Source organism: Anabrus simplex, chromosome 2 (genome assembly GCF_040414725.1).
Source record: "Anabrus simplex isolate iqAnaSimp1 chromosome 2, ASM4041472v1, whole genome shotgun sequence".
Lineage (NCBI taxonomy): Eukaryota > Metazoa > Arthropoda > Insecta > Orthoptera > Tettigoniidae > Anabrus > Anabrus simplex.
The window spans coordinates 275,054,133-275,075,391 of record NC_090266.1 but is presented as its reverse complement, the minus strand read 5'-3'; the positions used below and the strand labels follow the sequence as shown (position 1 = coordinate 275,075,391).

The 21,259-nt window shown below is 39.7% G+C and overlaps 1 protein-coding gene across 2 annotated transcripts in view; it reads left to right on the top strand.

The window, feature by feature from the left end:
• flfl (serine/threonine-protein phosphatase 4 regulatory subunit 3 flfl) overlaps positions 1-21,259 on the top strand; it is a 426,810-nt gene that overhangs the window by 170,630 nt on the left and 234,921 nt on the right. For both annotated transcript variants that reach the window (XM_067140579.2, XM_067140581.2), the window contains exon 5: positions 17,120-17,218. In XM_067140579.2, the coding sequence (XP_066996680.1) occupies positions 17,120-17,218 (99 nt within the window). The remainder of the gene's footprint in view (positions 1-17,119; positions 17,219-21,259) is intronic.

Here is a 21,259-nt window from a genome sequence, read left to right as displayed (position 1 = left end):
AAAACACCACATACGATGGCTGTATACATGGATGAGATCTGGAGACACTGGAAGGTATCTAATAGACTTCATTATGATTAGGCAGAGATTCAGAAACCAGATGTTGGATTGCAAAACTTTCCCAGGAGCAGATGTGGGCTCTGACCACAACTTGCTCTTCATGAAATCTCATCTGAAGTTGAAGAAATTGAGGAAAGGAAGGAATGCAAGGGTATGGGATGTAGACATGTTGAAAGAAAACAGTGTGGGGGGGCTGTTTCAAGGAACATGTTGCACAAAGACTAAATGAAAAAGGCTGAGGGAAACACAATAGAGGAAGAATGGACAGTCATGAGGAATGAGGTCCCTGTACTACTGGAGAAATGTTAGGAAGAAAGGAAAGGTCAAATAAGAATCAATGGATAACTCAGGAGATACTACAATTGATTCATGAACAGCAAAAGTACATGAATGTAAAAAATTGAAGAGGATAGGAAGGAATGCAGGAGATTGAAGTGGATAGAAAGTGCAGGACAGCTAAGGAAGAATGGCTGAAGGGGAAGTGCAAGGATGTTGAAAGTTGTATGGTCCTAGGAAAGGTAGATGCTGCATACAGGAAAATCAATTAAACCTTTGGAGAAAGGAAAACTGAGTGTATGAATATTATGAGCTCAGATGGAAAACCACTTCTAGAGAAAGAAGACAAGGCAGAAAGATGGCAGGAACATGTTCATCAGCCGTATGAAGGTAGAGACTTAGATGATACAGTTCTGGAACAAGAAGAGGCTTTTGATGCTGATGAAATGGGAGACCCAATTTTGAGGTTAGAATTTGACTGAGGTTTGAGAGACCTAAATAGGAACAAGGCACCTGAAATTGATGACATTCCCTCAGAATTACTGACTGCCTTAGCAGAAACCAGCATGGCGAGGTTATTCCACTTAGTGTGTAAGATGTATGAGACAGGAGAAGTACCATCCAATTTCCGGCAAAATGTTGTTATACCTATTCCCCAGAAAGCCGTTCCTGACAAGTGTGAAAACTACCGCACCATTAGTTTGGTATCTCATGCCTGCAAAATTTTAATAAGTATTATTTACAGGAGAGTGCAAAAACGAGCTGAATCTGAGTTGGGAGAAGATTTTGGCTTCAGAAGAAATGTAGGAGCACGTTAAGCACTCCTGACTTTACGTCTGATCTTAGAGGATCGAATTAAGGACAAGGTCACATACATGGCATTCATACGAAGGCCATCCGGAAAGTGGTACCCGTTTGTGCAATAAAGACACAGGAGTAAATATTAACAGATATACACATATACTTTACACTACTTCTCCACATAATCTCCAAGCAAATTTAGGCATTTGTCATAATGTGGGACGAGTTTTTGTATTCCAGCGTCATAGTCTTCTGCCGCCAGCGTATTGAGATGCGTAGTCACGGCTCGTTTAAGTTCTTCATCGCTGTCAAATATTTTTCCCACCAGAAATTCTAAGCTTCGTAAAGAGATGAAAATCCGAAGGGGCCAAGTCCGGGCTATATGGGGGATGGTCGAAGATTTCCCACTTGAATTGCTGCAAGAGTTGTTGTGTTATCGCAGCTGCATGAGGCCTGGCATTGTCATGAAGGAGAATGATGCCTGTAGACAATAGACCTTGCCGTCGATTTTGTATTGCCCGCCGTAATTTCTTTAATGTTATCGCAATACACATTAGCATTAATTGTGTCTCCACGGGCCATCAAATCAATGAGCAGTACACCTCGGCGATCCCAGAAAACGGTTGCCATGAGTTTCCTGGTAGACAGAACTGTCTTGAATTTTTTTGGTTTGGTTGGTGAATGAGCATGATACCACTCCATTGACTGTCGTTTACTCTCAGGTGATGCATAACAAACCCATGTTTCGTCCCCAGTAATGATGCGAGTCAGGAGTCTTCTTCATTGGAATAACGTCCCAGAAACGTCAGTGCTGCAGCCATACGCTTGGTTTTGTGCTCCTTTGTAAGCACGTGAGGGACCCACCTTGCACAGATTTTTGAATAATGCAGATGGTCTTTGACAATTTCATGAACAATTGTTCGAGACACATTAGGAAAATGTTCACAGAGTTCATCAGTTGTGATGCGCCGATCGTTCCTCACGCATTTGTCTACTGCGCTCAGCAGTTGGTCTGTAATGACAGATGGTCTCTCTGAACGCTCCTCGTTGTGTGTATTCCCCCCCCCAGGTTGAAGTTGTGACACCAGCGCCAAACAGACGACTCGTCCATCTCCATCACATTGTCTCCATACACCTCCGTTAAGTGGCGATGAATATCACAAGGTCGAACGTTTCGTGCATTAAGAAATTTAATCACGGCCCTCACTCCACAACTGGTGGGGTTCTCAATTTGTTTAAACATTTTAAATGATCACAGACACAACACAGGCAATGCTAGCCTCACACAACCTCGCACAGGGCAGGCAGACAAGCCGCTGATACGGTCTGACCTTGCCCAGCGACTACCTGAGATGTCAGCGCTTCACGCGGTGCTAACGGGTACTACTTTCTGGATGGCCCTTGTAGATCTTGAAAAGGCATTTGATAATGTTGTTTGGAACAAGCATTTTGAGATCCAGAAGTTGATCGGGATCAGATACCAAGAACGAAGAATTATCTACAATCTGTGTAAAAATCAGTCTGCAGTGATAAGAATTGAGGTCTAAGAAAAAGGAGCAGCAATCCAGAAAGGGGTGAGTTAAAGTTGCAGTTTGCCTTCCCGCTCCTTTTCAATGTTTATATAGAACAAGCAGTAAAGGAAATCAAAGAGGAATTTGGGAAGGCAACCACAATCCAAGGAGAAGAAATCAGAACCCTGAGATATGCTGATGATATTTTTTATCTGAGACTGCATAAGATTGGGAGACATTGCTGAGTGGTATGGACAGAGTATTGGGTAAGAAGTAAAAGTTGAAAATAAATAAGTCCAAAACAAAAGTAATGGAATGCAGTCGAACAATGTCAGGTGATGCAGGAAATATTAGGCTAGGAAATAAAGTCTTAATGGAAGTGGGTGAATATTGTTACTTGGGTAGTAAAATAACTAACGATAGCAGAAGTAAGGAGGTCATAAAATGAAGACTAGAACAAGCAAAGAAGGCCTTTCTTAAGATAAGAAGTTTGCTAACTTCGAACATTGATATAGGAATACTTTAATCTGGAGCGTGGCATTGTATGGAAGTGAAACTTGGATGATAACTAGCTCAGAAATGAGAATACAAGCTTTTGAAATGTGGTGTTACAGAAAAATGCTGAATGTGGGATGGATAGATTGAATCACGAATCAAGAGATACTAAATCGAATTGGTGAGAGGTGATGAATTTGACTATTGGACCAGAGGAAGAGATAGAATGATAGCACACATCTTACGACACCCAGGATTTGTGCAGTTGATTTTTTAGGGAAGTTTAAGCAGTAAGAACAATAGGGGTAGACCAATGTATGAATATGACAAAAAGATTAGAGCAGATGTAGGATGCAGCAGTTACATAGAAATGAGAATGTTAGCACAGGATAGGATGACATGGAGAGCTGTATCAAAGCAGTCTATGGACTGATGACTCGAGCATCAACATGAAATTCACAGAAATAAAGAGTAATTGTTCACCCGCAAGAAAATACGTCTTAACTGAAGCCAATGTTCGGCGATGGCGCTGTCTTGGTCGTCCCTTGCGCCTCTTTCCAGCGACTTCCAATGTATACGCTGACTTGTGTATTGTCTTCTGCACGCAATACATGTCCAAACCAGCGCAGACGATTTTCCTGCATTTTCTTCTGGATTGGTGCAACGCCAAAGCGTTTCCTAATATTGTCGTTTGAAATATGATCCAGTCTAGTGATGCCAGCCGTCCACCTAAGCATCTTTGTCTCCATGACGCTTAGTCGACGTTCTACCTCCTTCGTAGCAGGCCAACACTCGGTGCCGTAGAGAGCGATGGGAGCCTGTTCAGATCAAATCAAAATCAGAATCTCTTTATTTGCAATTGAGGTGTCTACCTCGGTGGCAAATGGTACACTAAAATACATTATTGTCAAGCACTAAATATTAAATTAACAAGAGAAGAAAATTTTCCTATAATACAATATTATACAATTTACGCTAACAATTTTTTCTATTAAACACACAGCTCATCCTTAATAAATTTATATTGTTTACAAAATTCTACTTATAATATCTCCTGTACTACTTACAAATATAGTCAACTGATATACAGTATGTGGAATTACTTCAAATGATACTGTACAACTGGTATAAGATTAAAATTTACATTGCATTTATTTACTTTTTTCCTTTACCCATTCTGGAACCTAAGTAGCATAACGACCTGCTGCGTCTTAACCAGAGCCCCTTTTGCCACCACTTTTCAGAGTTGTAGTTTCCCGTTGCTTTCAGCCGTGTAGCAGTATCAACACAGCTAAGCCGTGTTGTGTATTATTACAAGGCCATATCTGTCAATCATCCAGACTGCCGCCCTTGCAATTTCCAGTGTGCCGATAAGGAGCCGTGTAATTTGTATCTCTCTGAGCCGTGCTGCTACCCTCCTTTCGATGAACCATTCCTTAGTCTGGTCTCTCAACAGATACCCATCCGATATGGTTGCACCTGCGGCTCGGCTATCTGCTTCATTGGGACACGCAAGCCTCCCCACCGCGGCAAGGTCACATGGTTCGCAGGGGAGGATTCGTTTATAGTAAGAGGAATTGGGGATTGAAGTAACTTATAGTCCTGACGCTCAAAGCATACCTACGCGGTATCCTCTGATCTCAAAACTTGGCCCACCTTGGTAATAATGAGGGTTGACAGTCTGCCCGCCCTAGTGATAATGAGGGTTGACAGTCGGCTCCTTTCCTCTGGACACAAGAGGCGCGTGTCGTTTAAAAGGCAAGTGAGCTCTGTCAAAAACAAGGTTGTCATATTTTGCGTCGATTATTTAAACATGTTAACATTTAATTTATTCTAAAGTCAAAATATAAATATAAAAACTTGATAATGAACCACAGCACAAACCAATATCGCAGAATAATTTGTTTCGTGCTTAACCCATGCGGTGGTCGCAGATGTTGAAAGAAAGAAAGAAAGGAAGGAAGAAAGAAAGAAAGAAAGAAAGAAAGAAAGAAAGAAAGAAAGAAAGAAAAACAGGAAGAAGGCATTGGCAAATAAACTCGACAAAGACTAAACGTAAATTGATACCAAAGTAGGCCCATTAAAATATTAATTTTATGCTGCTAATATCAGTGTCTCGCTTTCAGTAAAGAAATGAAAAGTGCAACAATTTTTTACAATTTGTTTTATGTCGCACCGACACAGATAGGTGTTATGGCGACTATGGGCTAGGAAAGGTCTAGGAGTGGGAAGGAAGTGCCCGTGGCCTTAATTAAGGTACTTCCCCAGAATTTGCCAGGTGTGAAAAAGGGAAACCACGGTGAACCATCTTCAGAGCTCCCGACAGTGGAGCTTGAACCCATTATCTCCCCGATGCAAGCTCACAGCTACGCGCCCCTAACCGCACGGCCAACTCGCCTGGCATAGGAAAAGTAAAATCACGAACTAGGGACTGGGATGATAATAATAATAATAATAATAATAATAATAATAATAATAATAATAATAATTGTCCGCCTCTGTGGTGTAGTTGTTTAGTGTGATTAGCTGCCACCCCCGGAGGCCCGGTTCGATTCGCGGCTCTGCCACGAAATTTGAAAAGTGGTACGAGGGCTGAAACGGGGTCCACTCAGCCTGGGGAGGTCAACTGAGTAGAGGTGGGTTCGATTCCCACTTCAGCCATCCTGGAAGTGGTTTTCCGTGTTTTCCCTCTTCTCCTCCAGGCAAATGCCGGGATGGTACCTAACTTAAGGCCACGGCCACTTCCTTCCCTCTTCCTTGCCTATCCCTTCCAATCTTCCCATCCCCCACCAAGGCCCCTGTTCAGCATAGCAGGTGAGACCGCCTGGGCGAGGTACTGGTCATTCTCCCCGGTAGTATCCCCCGACCAAATGTCCCCTTGAGGCGGTAGAGGTAGGATCCCTCTGAGTCAGAGGGAAAACCAACCTTGGAGGGTAAGCAGATTAATAATAATAATAATAATAATAATAATAATAATAATAATAATAATAATAATAATAATAAATATCGGAGTATGTAGTTCGGACAAAAAATAGCCAGCAAACTTTGCTACTTTTAAAACAAAAGCAGTATTTACCTTACCTCTATTCGTCGTCCTCGTCATTGTCTACTAGGTGAATTACAAATCTATCTTGGTTGCTATCCGTGTCGTGTTTCATGTACTTCTCTTCTGTCTTAATGGTGCTTCGAACACAAGCAGACCACCTCTCAGGACCGATCGTTCCAGCTCCTTCACGAAGAAGTTGACACACACTAGCACTCAAAGTTGGCGTAACATTATTTTTCCTAACATACGTCTTCAGCTGAAACCAGATCATTTCTATGGGGTTTAAAATACAGTGATATGGAGGGAGTCGCAAAACTTTGTGTCCATGTGAGGCTGCAATCTCCTCTACAGCGTACCTTTTACTGATATTGGCTGATTTGATTTCCTGCAACATAACTGCCTTGATGGGTACAGGTTTTGGCACGGGAATGTTATTGTACTCCATAAACTTAATAATGTCCTTAATATTAGTGTTCATGGAAGGAAACCTAATCAGCTGCCGCGAATGATAGCTTGCGTTGTCCATCACGATTACACATTTTCGGTCACGTGGTAGGTTCTCTAGAAGATGAGACCTAAACCAGTTTTCGAAAACTTGAGCTGTCATTTCGTCATGGCTATCAGCTTTGCAGTCTCCAATGTTTTTAGCCGATAAATAAAGGCAATTCTCAACCCAGCCCTCACTGCCTCCAGCATGCAATACCATAATACGCTTGCCCCGCGATGTTGGTGCTTTCAGTATGCAATTACAAGTTCCATCATCCCACCCTTTCTTCACAATGTCATGAGTATTGTACCAAGTTTCATCTAGATAGACAACTCTGCATCCCTCGGAACGCAACTTCCTGAGACGCTCTGCGAATTTATATCGCCAAGCTACTATTCTAGCAGATTCCATTACAATCTGTTTTTTCTTCAGAATACGGAAACAAAACCCAAGTTTTTTCATAAGGAAAGCCACACACATTTTTCAAATGTTTTAACAGTTCCTGTACGGTTGGCGACTTACCTTTAGTAAAGAATGCATATACCTCGCGTCTCACCAAGTCACAGCAAAAATCATCAATTTTATTAAAGATAACCCTATTATTACCACACTTTTTCGGAGTTGTAGGTCCCCTCTTTACTATTTTACTTAGTTTTCTTGTTAAGTTTCAACATTTTAGCTGTCTCAGAAATATAACCCTTGCGAACGTTGTTCTTCATAACGTATTCGTACGCGTTACATACCAGCCGATGACTTTGCTTAAGTTTTAGTCGCCTTTCTTTTCTCCGCGGAACGACTACTACCCGGCTGAGTATCACTCGCGGGCGCGGAACCAGTACTACTCGGTCGAATATCACTGTTACCGGTGCTCGGTTGAGGATCGTTTGCCTGCACTGGCAGATTTAATTCAGGATTTTCTGATGCGATAATTTCCAGGTGTGATTCCCACGGCCTCCACATTACTGCGTGAAGCGAAGTGAAAAACAACACACTTCACAAATATTAATTAACGAAGCAAAGAAATAATCCAAAACTTTCAAACAGCGAACAAAGCAAGTGTGAATTGTCTGAGCTGAAAAGAGAGACTGACCTCTATTTAACAAGAGGTGCATTGGCAACAGAGCTGTGAGGATTTCTGAAGGGGAATGCGAACTTCCGTTTTAAAGCCCACTGCCGTCATAAATCTCCCCCTGCTAGGACCGTAAGTGGCCAGGGAGATCAAACGTTTGCCGAACTCTTTGAATGCCGCTGAGTACGGGTTGCCCGTCTCAGCTATACCAAGGGAGATGTTCGGTGGATTTTCAATTTTGAAATCATGAAAAAAGAGACTTCGTAAGCATTTGATAGGGAGTCTACCACTTGTGCGAGAGCACTAGCGCAGTGTGGTTAATGACAGTCATATCTGACGGGCGCGTGACCTCGGTTAGTGAAGGGGCGTACAAAGAAACAGCATATCGACTTAAAAATCAACCGTAAGGTACTGCACCTGTCCAGGGTTCCAGTGCATAATGATTTATGTTAATTGGCTTATGATGTGGCTGAAAGGATTATCTTTGACTAGCTGATGTACCCGTGCTTCGCTACGGCATTCTCAGAAAGACTGACTTGGTGGTTTTCCTAACTGAATTCAACTTAGGTCATTACAAAAACGTCAGTAGGAGTGTAGCGACTGAAAGGAATGTTATCATATAAAATACTCGATCAAATGAAAAACCGCACACTTTCTCACTTTCAACGAACAGTACTACGGTGCCGATCTAAGAGTCCAAAGTTCCAGAGCGGAAATAACCAGGTCGCAGACTGCCGTGAACACTCCTCTGTCATTATTCCGTTAAATACGCACACTACTCATTCCAATCAGTGGCTGAGAGTAGGGATTGTATAGCTCGAATACCATGATTAACCAGTGTGTTACGTGAGAGGACTTCTCTTCTCGATGAAAATTAATACGCGACTTTTCATCCCGTTTACTATCATACCATTTTCTGCTGTCCATCTCATAACATTTTATAGGTCTTTTTGTAATCACCCACATCCCTCCTCCCCCCACCTCCCTCTCTCTCTCTAGGGAACATGCATAATTTTCAAGTGCACCATTGAAATAATTGCATTGTAATAAGTTATGTCGTTTTCTATCATAATTTTTTTTGTAGAAGTCTCCTTCCGTAAGGAGAGTAAAACTTCCTATGACGTAAAAAGCGGGCTGTGACATCACCATTCAGTACCGTATGAAGCTCTACTAGCCATTGTGCATGAGCTGTTACTAAAAGCCGAATATTTATTAATTGTGATTGCGAATAACTTAGAAATGACAGAAGAAGGGTTAAAAAAGCACATTCAGGACAATCCACCACGTGTGGGTGCCATCATAGTGGCATCGCTCTTGAAAAATAGCGAATCTCATGTGGCTGCAGAAATCCATGAAAAAAAAAAAAAAGCAAATTGGCATCTTTTATATACGTGCAATGTTCTGTAACTCATAGTACAAGGATAACAAAGCACATGGATAGAAATAACTTAAATCACCTTTGCAATTAATTTCTAGTTTGGTTCCCTTAGTGAGCCTGCATGGATCAGGCGGCAGCGCACCGGCCTCTCTCCGCTGGGTACCGTGGTTCAAATCCCGGTCACTCCTTGTGAGATTTGTGCTGGACAAAACGGAGGCAGGACAGGTTTTTCTCCGAGTACTCCAGTTTTCCCTGTCATCTTTCATTCCAGCAACACTCTCCATTAATATTTCATCTGTCAGGCATTTATCATTGGCCCAGAGGAGTGCAACAGGCTTCGGCAGTCGGCACGTTCCCTATCCTCGCCGCTAGATGGGAGCTTCCTTCATTCCATTCCTGACCCGGTCCAATGACTGGAAACAGGCTGTGGATTTTCATTGGTTCCCATAATGGAAAATACATTACATTTTTGGACTTACACTATTACTAAAGTAAGAAGTCGGACTTTGGCAGCTAGCATTATAGTACTGTAGTTCTGTAACCTATCATTCCTGAAAAATATAGATTGATTAAATCTCTTCAGTTCATTTCTCTGGTGGCCTATCACTGCATTCCACTCTCCCATGACAATTAGATTCTCGTCACCTTTTACACATTGTATTAAATCTTCTACTCTTCATATATTCTTTTGATTTCTTCATCTTCTGAACTAGTTGGCATGTAGAGTGCAGGTTGGTTTGGTGTCTATCTTAACAATAATCCTGTCACTATGAATGTTGTAGTAGCTTACTCATTGCCCTTTTTTCTTATTTATTATTAAACTAACTCTTGTTGCATTTCCCCTGTTTGATTTTGTTGATAATGCTGTAGTCACCCTACCAAAAATCCTGCTCTTCCTGCCAACATACTTCACTCACATCAACTACGTCTAACTTCAGTCTATCCATCTCCCTTTTCAAATTCTCTAACCTACCACAACGATTCAAACTTCTAACATTCCAAGCTCTGACTCACAGCATGTCAGTATCCATCTTCCTGGTGATTGCCTCCTCTTCTGTGGTCCACGCCCGGAGATCCGAATGGGGGGCTATTTTACCTCCGGAATATTTTACCCAGGAGGAAGCCATCATAAGTACATAATTCATACAGAGAGAGCTGCATGCCCTTGGGAGTTAGTTAAGGCTGTAGTTTCCCATTTCCTTCAGCATTGTAGCAGTATAAACCCAGCTAAGCCACACAGAGTATTACCGTATTTACTAGCGTATTAGACCCCTTTTTCTTCAACTTTTACACCCAAAATAAGTCGGGGGGGGGGGGGTGTCAAATATGCAATAACCTCAAATTTTCTGCAGTGAACACATGGCTACTAGGCTATAAGGAGCTATAAATTATACATGTAAACATTCTACACTATTCTGAAACTTATGAATGTATTTGAGTTATACTGGCTGTTTTCATTGGAAGGCAGTTTTTATTAATTAATTAAATTATTAGCTTGCTTGATGATGATGCTTGCTGTGTTAAGGGGCCTAACATCGAAATTCATTGGCCCTTAAATTATTAGATACAGCCTATGGAGGGCCATTTTACAATAATAATAATAATAATAATAATAATAAAGTTTAAATAAGTATAAAAGATAATCAGTAGCCTATAAACAACAATATTAAGTATAAAGTCATTTTTCATTATTAACAATAACAATGTTACATCAATTGCAACGATAACTGACACGTGTCGGTTACAGAATTAGGAAGAAGGAATGGAAACCTGGAGAGGACTTGAAAGGAATCTTTTAATTTTTTGTTTGAAGGATGCGAAAGGTGCGAATATGTCTATATCAGGTAGTGAGTTACCTAGAGTAGGGGGACGGTGGAAGATAGAGCGTTGTTGTAAGGTTAGGCGCGGATGGGACACATGATGAGTGCGCAGGTTGTGTGTTGGGCGGGGAGGAACGTGTATAGGGAAGTACGCCGGAAGAGTATTACATTTGGTGTAGCCATTGATTATTTTATGAAGGTAACATAGATCAGAGAAGTGTAAATGGCTTCTCAAGTCAAGTATACCCAGATAGTTCAAAATATCAGATTTAGTTTTATTCTTAAAAACAGGATTGCGAGTCTTAATAATGAAAGTGAAAAAGTTGAAAATACTATTTACTTGAGATATGTTTGTGATAGATGAGGGCCAAATAGAGGAAAAAATTCAGTAATGGGGAGAACATACGAGACAAAGTATAATTTTAAGGCATTAATATCATTAATTTCAGTGAACCTGTAAAGAATGCCTAGGTACGCATAGTACAGGATTTTATTGACAGTATCAACAGAGAAGGTTAGTTTAGTCTATTATAACGCCTAGGTCTCTAATCTGAGATGCCGATTGCAATGTATTTCCCTGGATGGTATAGGGAGTGTTCATTCCTTGCTTTAGCAATGAAAAGGAGATTGTATTGCACTTCTTAACATTGGGAGAAATATTCCATTTCTTAAAACCAGTCACCACACAAATTGAGTACAGTCTGTAATTCATTATAATCATCAGGCGTGGACACTTGTCTTAGGATTTTCAGGTCGTCGGCGTATAGGAGGAGGGAACAGACTATTTTTGTGGAGAGAATTATGTCATTGATATAGAGATCAAAGAGTAGGGGTCCCAGAATACTGCCGTGAGATACACTTGATAACACAGATAACCATGATGAGGCAGATTCAGGGAGTACCACTCTTTGTTTTCTGCCGGAGAGGAAACTTGTTATCAATGACAAGATTGGGACCATGGATATTAAATCTGGCAGCGAGCTTATGAAGAAGTAGTGTGCGATCCACTGAGTCTTTGGCCAGATCTATATAGATTACATCTGAGATTTATTTTCTGTTGCTGGAATGATGTGGTGATTGAGAACTGTGAAGTTAGTGAGGCATGATTTTCCGGGAGTGAATCAGTGTTCTTCAGATAGGTACGGCTGTGTGAAAAAGAGGAGTCGGCGGTGGATTATTCTCTCAAGGACAGAGGATAGTTTTGGGATGATAGATATTGGGCGGTATGATGAAATATCATGTTTGTTGCCAGATTTGAAAATAGGTGTAGATGTCAGCTTGTTTCTAACTGTCAAGGGAATGTACCAGAAGCCATACACAGGTTTAAAATTGTAGATAACGGTCCACAGAGAGATGCAGAAGTATTTTTGAGGAATATAGGGTTAATATTATTGGGCCCAGTGAGAGACTGTTGACGATGTTTTGAACTTTGTTAGGGGGCATTGATATTTGTGACAGTGAGCAACTGCAAACACTATTGGTCTGTGGTGGTTCTGTGATAAGTGCGGGAGGGGTAAAGGTAGAGTGAACGTACTCATTGAATTTTTGAGACCTTAATTCAGTTGGGACATCATCACTATGTAGTTTAAGATTCATTGGTGTCCGAGGTGACTTTCTAAGTGATGAAATGAGGGTCCAAAATTTTTAGAGTTGTTTTTAAGGTTTCCAGTTACAGAAGTGATGTGCCGGTTGTAGTCATTCTTAACCCTCTAAGTGCCAACGTCCTTTTGAAAGCCCGTATGGATTCGATCTGAAAACTGCCAACGTCCTTTCAAAAGGACGTTCAGTATTTATTCTTTATTATTAAAAGTAACAGTCATTTCCTTTTCGAATTTCCCAATATAGTTAGTTAAAGACTTACTATTTTTGCAATAAACAGCCTCGCTTATTTTCAAGGCCATTGTGTCAGTATATCAGTCCAGTCAGCAGGCATATTTATTGGCGCGGCAACAACACTAGCAGTCTCGCTGTGTACCTTGTCCACTCTGTGTCTAGTTGCTCTTGATATTTTACTTGTTCATTTATTGCTGTGAAAATGATTATATATCTACTGGCCTTGACAAAACATAAGTGTGTTTGAGAGGTCTTGGAAAATGTACTTGTGCTGAATTATTATTATTATTATTATTATTATTATTATTATTATTATTATTATTTTTCTTTTATAGTATGTTATGTAAGTGTTATGTAAAAGAAGTTCGTACTGTATTTCATTAGTATTGACATATAAACAAAACAAGTGTAATTAGACTTGTATTTTTGGCTCATTTGGATATGTAAACTAATTATTTTTACTACATGTTTATTTTAAGTACAAAATTATTGAAATTTTCAATATAGCTTCATAATAGGTTGTACTATTCAATAAATATGTTCACGATGTATAACATTTTTTTTTTGTTGTACCTAAATTTTATTGCTCAACTTTTGTTTTATTTTATTTTTAATAAATATTTTTGGGCTTTGACTGCCAAATATTTACTAATGGTCATAAATGAACTGAGTAAGGCTTTATTCGTATAGGCAATCATATTAGTAAAATAATAACGCAAATTTCAAGTTTCTACCTACAATAACAGCTGAACTGTGAGTGATCAAACAAAAGCTTGCAAAAACAGAAACTAGCCCTGGCGCTTAGCAGTAGGAAAACCGTAATAGCACGCAGCGCTCAGAGTGAAGATGCAATTTTGAAATTTTCATGAGGTGTTTAAAAGTATTATACGTGTGTGAATTGGGGATAGACTTCCAGAGTGACCACGCACGGGTTTTGTTCTTTAGTAGCAGTTTAGTTTCGGCACTCAGCCAGGGGGGATATTAGTGTGTTCTGGGTTTGGAGAAAGGTACATGCTGTTTAATAGTGGTAAATATTAAATCCTCAAACAGGGAAACCGCACTGTTGACGTCACTCCCAACTGATAACCAACAACAGGGGAGAGATGGCAAGTCCTGATTGACAACTAGCCAGTCTACTTTACTTCATAGAGGAAATGCTTGCCTCACTGCGCGTGGAAAGCCTTTGTCGGTAAGCAGGTAGGCTGAGGGTAGCTCGATTGAGTCACGGTTAGTGCTAATAATGTTTTTGCCAACAGACACACTAACACTAGTTACTGTAGAGAAGAGGAGGTCCAACGTTGCCAGATTTCTGGTGGGTTTTAAGCAGAACTGATGTAGATGAAGACCATTTATGAAGTTTGACAAAATAAATGAGTACACAGGGTCGGTTGTTGTTCCAGTGGTTGTAGATTGAAATCACCGACTAGCACAATATCGTTCGATTTATCCAGAGCCAGAACCGTTGAATTAAAGCAATCTTCTAATGCTGTGATATCACTGGAGAGTGGACAGTAGAATCAGCCAACTTAAAAGTTTTTACTTCTGGAGATAGTCATTTCAACCCAGGTTATCTCGCATTCGGTTTCTAGGTCAGGTCTGTGACAGGCTTTAAGTTTATTACTAACTGCAATCATGTGCAATCATTACACCACCCTCACGCTTACCAGTACCTCTGTTTTTACGGAACACTGAAAAGTTAAATGAGAATTGAAGTTCACCATCCAAAGCAAAATCGGGTAACCAAGTTTCAGTGAAATATAAGACATCAAACTTGATAAATTCAGGTTCACTGAGTACACAGGCAGTTAATTTGATTTTCAGACTCTGGGTATTCTGATAATGAACATTAAGCGGCCCTGGATTTAAATTAACATCGCCAGAAAGAAAAAGTAAGAAAACAAACACAGCACTTGAGGAAGCATGGCAACCTTTCGTCCTTTCACTGGAAGAGATAGGAGTATGGCGAAGCACAGGGAGATCAGAGACAGATATAAAGCAGAGAATTTTTTTTTTCCCAGATTAAGAGCTGCATGTCCAATTTGCAGGCTTGCCACACAAATGTGTATCTTCAGCAACGAAAGGAAAGGGCTACTGCTGCACACAGTTTGAACTCAACCACTGTCGAGGTTGTCAGTAAATATGTCGTGGGAATAGTTAATAGCTGCACAGCTTCATTCAAGCTGAAAGAGCTGAAATTCGTGGAAGAAAATTTTAACAGAGCAGTGGGTCACGAGATTTCCGATAAAAAAAAAAAAAAAAAAAAAAAAAAGCAAGGATTTGTTACATTAGGAAGTTTAATTAAATAGTACCAGTTCCTCCAGGTGTGCTTTCTGTAGCCCCAAAACAGGGCAAATTCTTAGGCGTTTAAGCAGTACTGGAATGGGTGAGAGAAATGTGGAACAACAATTGCAGTGTTTCCTGCAAATCGTTATAACTAAAAGCACAGAAAATTGCTCATTGCACTTGTATTCCGGGAATCTTATTCTATCCAAGTCTCGTTGGGTGACTAGGTTTTTGTGGTGTAATAACCTGTCATTGCATCAAAAAATATATTTGCAACAAAAACTTTCTAAAGACTGCACCAACATAGTTCATATTTCACAAGCATGTGTTCAGGTTAAGGCAGCAGAACTCTTACCTCCTCTTGCACTGTTTCTGAGGAATGAAATATTACATTGTATGGTGATGTTGGCCATTACTGCTGATGGCTGTAAACCACTTCTGTACATTATATTTAAATGTAGGACAGTATCAGAGAACATCACATTCCCAACTGGTATGCTCAAGTTGAAGGCTGTGTGGATGTGAAAATAATGCGACTGGATATGTTCCGTGTGGTAGTGAAGACCTGGTGTGCTGCTCCGTAAGCAGGGCTAAGTTGTGCTGGACAACTTTAGAGGCCACGTCATTGATGCTGTGAAGTGTCAGCTCGGAGCTATTAATACTGATCTTGCTGCGATTCAGAGTAGTCTAACGTTTATCCTGCAACCTTTGTATGTGTCGGTGAACAAGCAGTTTAAAGATCAGTTAAGAATTAGCAAAGCTGTAGTCATGAATTGTGCTGTTATCAGATTATTTTCATTCTCAAATCTTCAATCAATTAATTGGAGCTAGTTTGATTTTGGATTAGACTTTCTGCAGTGCAATAAAAAATGATGTCCAAACTGATTTACAGTAAAAAAAACTGATTTGATGGACCTTTCTGCGACCAGGCATAAGTGTGTGTGAGGTAGCAACTAACAGAACAATAGGGATAACTCATTCAAGGAAATAGATTGACATATAATGGAATAATCCAGAGAACTATTAAGCCGGGTCCAAGTTGTGAGGATTGTGGACTGAACAGGGAATTGGTTCTCATGGCCTCAATTAATGCTTATAAGAGAACTTTGCTGCACTGCCACTAATGGAATCCCACATGAGCATAGTTTTCTCACCGTAAATCTACCCCAAATGCTACTGCATAACACAGAGGGAGTTGGCTGCGCAGTTGGTAGCTGTGAGCTTGCATTTGGGAGTTGGTGGGTTTGACTCCGACTGTATGCAGCCCTGAAGATGATTTTCAATGATTTTCCATATTCACACCAGGTAAATATTCAGGCTGTACTTTAACTGAGGCTTTTGATGTGTTAGTATGATGTTAAATCACCAGAAAGAATAAAAACAAAACCCTGTAATACCCACGTGGCTAATGACATCTGGTCCAGTGCTGAGGAATAGAAATAGATGCGCCAGCTAAAATGATTTGTTGACGAGGTTGACCTCTTGGACAGATCCAAACTATTCATGTATGAGTGCCTGAAGGTTGAGAAATTCCAATATTGAATCAGAATCTCTTTCCAAGACAACAGAATTCTAACCGCAAAGCACGGAATGAAATTCAGATGTAACGCTGGATTTTCGATCTACAGTTCCTAGATTTGACCGTCGGAAGCAAGAGTAAATTTTTCCGAGTGATATCCCCTCAGGGGTTAACTCACCATTACAGTGGAGTTATGAAGCCCCTTATATATATCTATAAAACTTTGTTCAGGTGGAGACAAGGGACAATATAATGAACTGCAACGTCAGTTGTGTTCCAATCTACGATGTTGTTCATCATTTTCTGTGTGTGATTGTTTTGCAGTTTGTTTTAGTGTACACTGAGGCATAAATTTATAGTTGAATGAAGTTTGTATATCCGGATAAACGAATATTTAGTGACTTTGTTTCCCGGCCACTTCTTTTTATATTTTACATTTTGATGAATTGGCTTCAAGTTAAATTGGAAACCTACCTATAGTTAACAGTTTTATAAATCTTTGAACTAAATTGAAAAAAGTTATTATTTTATTATGTTCCAGGATACATTGATTGTTTGGTCTGAAGGAGATAATTTCGACTTAGCCCTCAGTTTTCAAGAAAAGGCAGGTTGCGATGAAATCTGGGAAAAAATATGTCAGGTAAGGATTTTTTTTCATGTAATTGTTCATTTGCTTATACAGTTGACAAATATACATGAAATTATAACAAATACCTTTTGTCAATTGAATTGGTTTCCTATTGATCACCTGTATAGTGCAGTTGGTTAGATTCTTCCCTCCTGTAGTTATTATTACATAATTGAATCTTGATGCATTTTGTTGGAATTTCAGAAGGTTTATATGGAAGACCTTAGTTCTCACTAGATTCACTGGAATGTTGATGAATTCAGGGCAGTTAAGGGATATAAATATTCCCTCACCTCTCTATTCTGACAGGCGAAGTAGGTTAAATTTATCAGAAGTACAGTCTGTAGAAGTCAGAACCATGCCGATTTCTAAATCGGGGAACTCTTGTATGCACACTAGCTGTTACCCATGGCTTTGCTCATGCAGATTTTTAATTTGATAAAAATAGTTGTTCTTTGCTACTGCACTAAGACATTATCTGAAAATTCCTAAAGTATAAGAACTCGCTGAAAAATTGAGTTTTATTTACCCCAGAACCTCTTCATAAACCACGTTAGTGATTTTGTCTTTTGGGGCTAATATGACCAGGCTACTGGCAGAGCTAACTATGGAACATGCGACATAGAAGCGTACATGTGAGAAACAATCCTCTCAAGTCGAAAACATGTTTCTTTATTGTTAAAGGAGATTCCAAATACCTATTTCCACATCTGAGGCATCTTCAGTTTTTGAGATAAACCTATCCCCATAAAAAGAATTCAACCCCTTTATCAGCCGCCTCCCCCCACCTAAGTGGATTTTCCAAAAACAAAAAATGGTTCTTTTATTTTTAAAGGAGGTTCCAAATACCAATTTTCACATCTGCAACATGTTTAAAGTTTTTGAGATATACTCATTTTAAAAATTCACCTGCTTTTTCTATTTTTTTCACCACATTAGGTGGATTTTCTGGAAAAAAAATTTCTTTATTTTTAAGGAAGATTCCAAATACCAATTTTTGCTCCTGTAACATCTCCAATTTTTGAGATATATGTATCCTCATAAGATGAATTCAACCCCCTTTTCTACCCCCGTCCCCTCCCCCCTTAAGTGGATATTTTGCATACAAAATATTCATATTTCTTTATTTTTAAAGGAGATTCCAAATACCAATTTTTACGTCTGGTACATGTCAAGTTTTGACATACTGTAGATACATTCATTTTAAAAATGTACCCACTTTTCAAATACTTTTCACCCTGTTCAGTGGATTTTCCAAAAACAAAGAAATATTCGTGTCTTTGTTTTGAAAGGGGATTCCAAATACCAATTTTCCTGACTGTAACATCTTCAGTTTTTGAGATGTAAGTATCCTCGTAAGAAGAATTTGACCCCTATTTAGTTCTTTCCATCCCCCATGAAATGGATTTTCCAAAAACAAGAAAACACATGTTTCTTTGTTTTTAAAGAAGATTCCAAATACCAATTTTCACATGTGTAACATATTCAGTTTTTCAGATATGAGTATCCCCATTAAAGGATTCTACCCCTTTTTTCAGTCCTTTACACCTCCCTCAAGTGGATTTTCTGAATGAAAAAAATAATCATATTTTTTTATTTTTAAAGGAGATTTCAAGTATCAATTTTTTGTTTTTGAGATACACTCATTTTAAAAATAGCCCAATATTCACCCCCACCACGTAAGTGGATTTTTCAAAAACAAAAATGTTGAGTTTCTTTTTTTTAAGGAGATTCCATATCCCAATTTTCAAGTCTGTAACATCCTTAGTTTTTGAGATATAAGTATCCTCATAAAAAGGATTCAATGTCATTTTCACTTATTTTTACCCCTCTTAGGTGTATTTTTCAAAAACAATGTATTTATTTGTAAAGGGGATTCCAAATACCAATTTTCAAGTTTTTAAACTGTTAAATTTTGAAATGTACTCATTTTAAAAATTCCCCCCCCCCCTTTTCTGTCTCTTAGCGATGGAATATCCAAAAATCCTCCCGTAGTGAGCACCTACACTACAGTATAAGTGTATCCTCAAAATTTCATTTCTTTACGTCCAGTAATATTTGCTTGGCGATGATAAATCTGTCAGGACATGTTATTTTATATAGAGACAAAAAACAGTTTTGGTTTACGTCGCAACGGCACATGTCTTTACAGTGATAGTGGGATAGTAGTGGAAGGAAGTGACCGTGGCCTTGATTAAGGTACGGCCCCAGCATTTGCGCGATCAGCGATACTACCAAATGGCAGTCAATTACTACATGTGGTCCTTCGGCAGATATTCAAAATGTTTCTTAACAGGTGCCTTCATCAGCTGAAATTAAATTATTTAAGAACACTCATTGACACTTCAGTCATATGACATTTATTTTACAAGCCGCACAGGTACAGGAGAAGGATGCAAGAACTGCTGCTTATATATTAAGAATCTTTTGATAACATCGACTATACTTTCGGACACCTTCTTGTACCAACTAAGCTCGCAAACATCATAGCACCACTGCAAGAGAATTTTTACAGGAAAACTAATGCTTTCAGTTCAAGAACAGTTGTTATGCAGGGTTCTCCCTTTCCACACACACCCCCCCCCCCCCCCCCCCCCCCCTTCCCCAATACAATATTGAAACAGATTTTATCCTCAGCGACTTCTGTGAAAACAGCTTTCAAAATTTGGTTACAAGCTAGTATCTGGTCGAGGACCTCTTAACAGTTCTAGGTTACTCTGATGATATGTTGTCATGACAAAGGACAACACATCTATTAAACTTACTGGAATGGTGATTTAAAACTATGAAAGAATTGATCTAATTCCTCAGCCCCAAAAATATATATCACCGGGCGAGTTGGCCGTGTGCGTTGAGGCGCGCGGCTGTGAGCTTGCATCCGGGAGATAGTAGGTTCGAATCCCACTATCGGCAGCCCTGAAAATGGTTTTCCGTGGTTTCCCATTTTCACACCAGGCAAATGCTGGGGCTGTACCTTATTTAAGGCCACGGCCGCTTCCTTCCAACTCCTAGGCCTTTCCTATCCCATCGTCGCCATAAGACCTATCTGTGTCGGTGCGACGTAAAGCCCCTAGCAAAAAAAAAAAAAAAAATATATATCATTATTGTCAAAGGAAAATCACCAGTAGTGACCTAAAATTGTACAATGATTTTAATATCAAATGCTTTTATGCTGGTGAAACTGGTGGAATCAATATTGATTTTCAGTCCTCCAACTGCCCTTTGCAATGTCAAAAACTAAGTAGAAATTACCTGTATCCTCTCCACTCCTTCAGCCAGACAAGAAGTTCTGTATTCTAAATGCCTCATTTTGTCCAACTCAACCCTTCCACGTGACTCCAACCAAAACAATACCATGAAGATTCTTAAGGACACAGATAACTTTATTAAGTGCACACTGAAATTCATTCTTTGCTTACCATCTGATACACCTGATGCAATGCTCTACATACACACTAAATTCAAAGGTTTTGTAATTTTCAAAACTGTACAACAGATGAATTCACTTAAATCTTTACCCAAAATCAACAACGCTTACATCAGTCTCACAGAGGGATTCCATGAGGAAAGTATTCTTTGCCTCCATGAACTGAATATACAACACACTGAAAATCTGTACCATAGGAAGATAAAACTTCCTTGATGTTAGAAATATATGCAGTGCTCTGAGAGATGCCAAATATGAGAGATGGTGCCATCTCCATCAAAGAGGTACAGGAATTATTTTTTTTTTTTAAAGGAATACACCCAAGTTAGTAGACGGGTTTGAAACCACCAAGGACTGGGTGAGTTGGCTGAGAGGTTAGGGATGCGCAGCTGTGGTTTGCATCCTGATATATAGTGGGTTTGAACCACACTGTCGGCAGCCTGTTTTCCGTTTTTTCCCCATTTTCACACAAGGCAAAAGCTGAGGCTGAGCCTTAGTTAAGGTCACGGCCACTTCCTTCTCACTCCTAAGCCTTTCCTATCCCATCATTGCCCTAAGACCTGTATGTGTTGGTGCGACATAAAGCAAATGGTAACAAAACCCCACCAAGGACACTTAACTGTGAA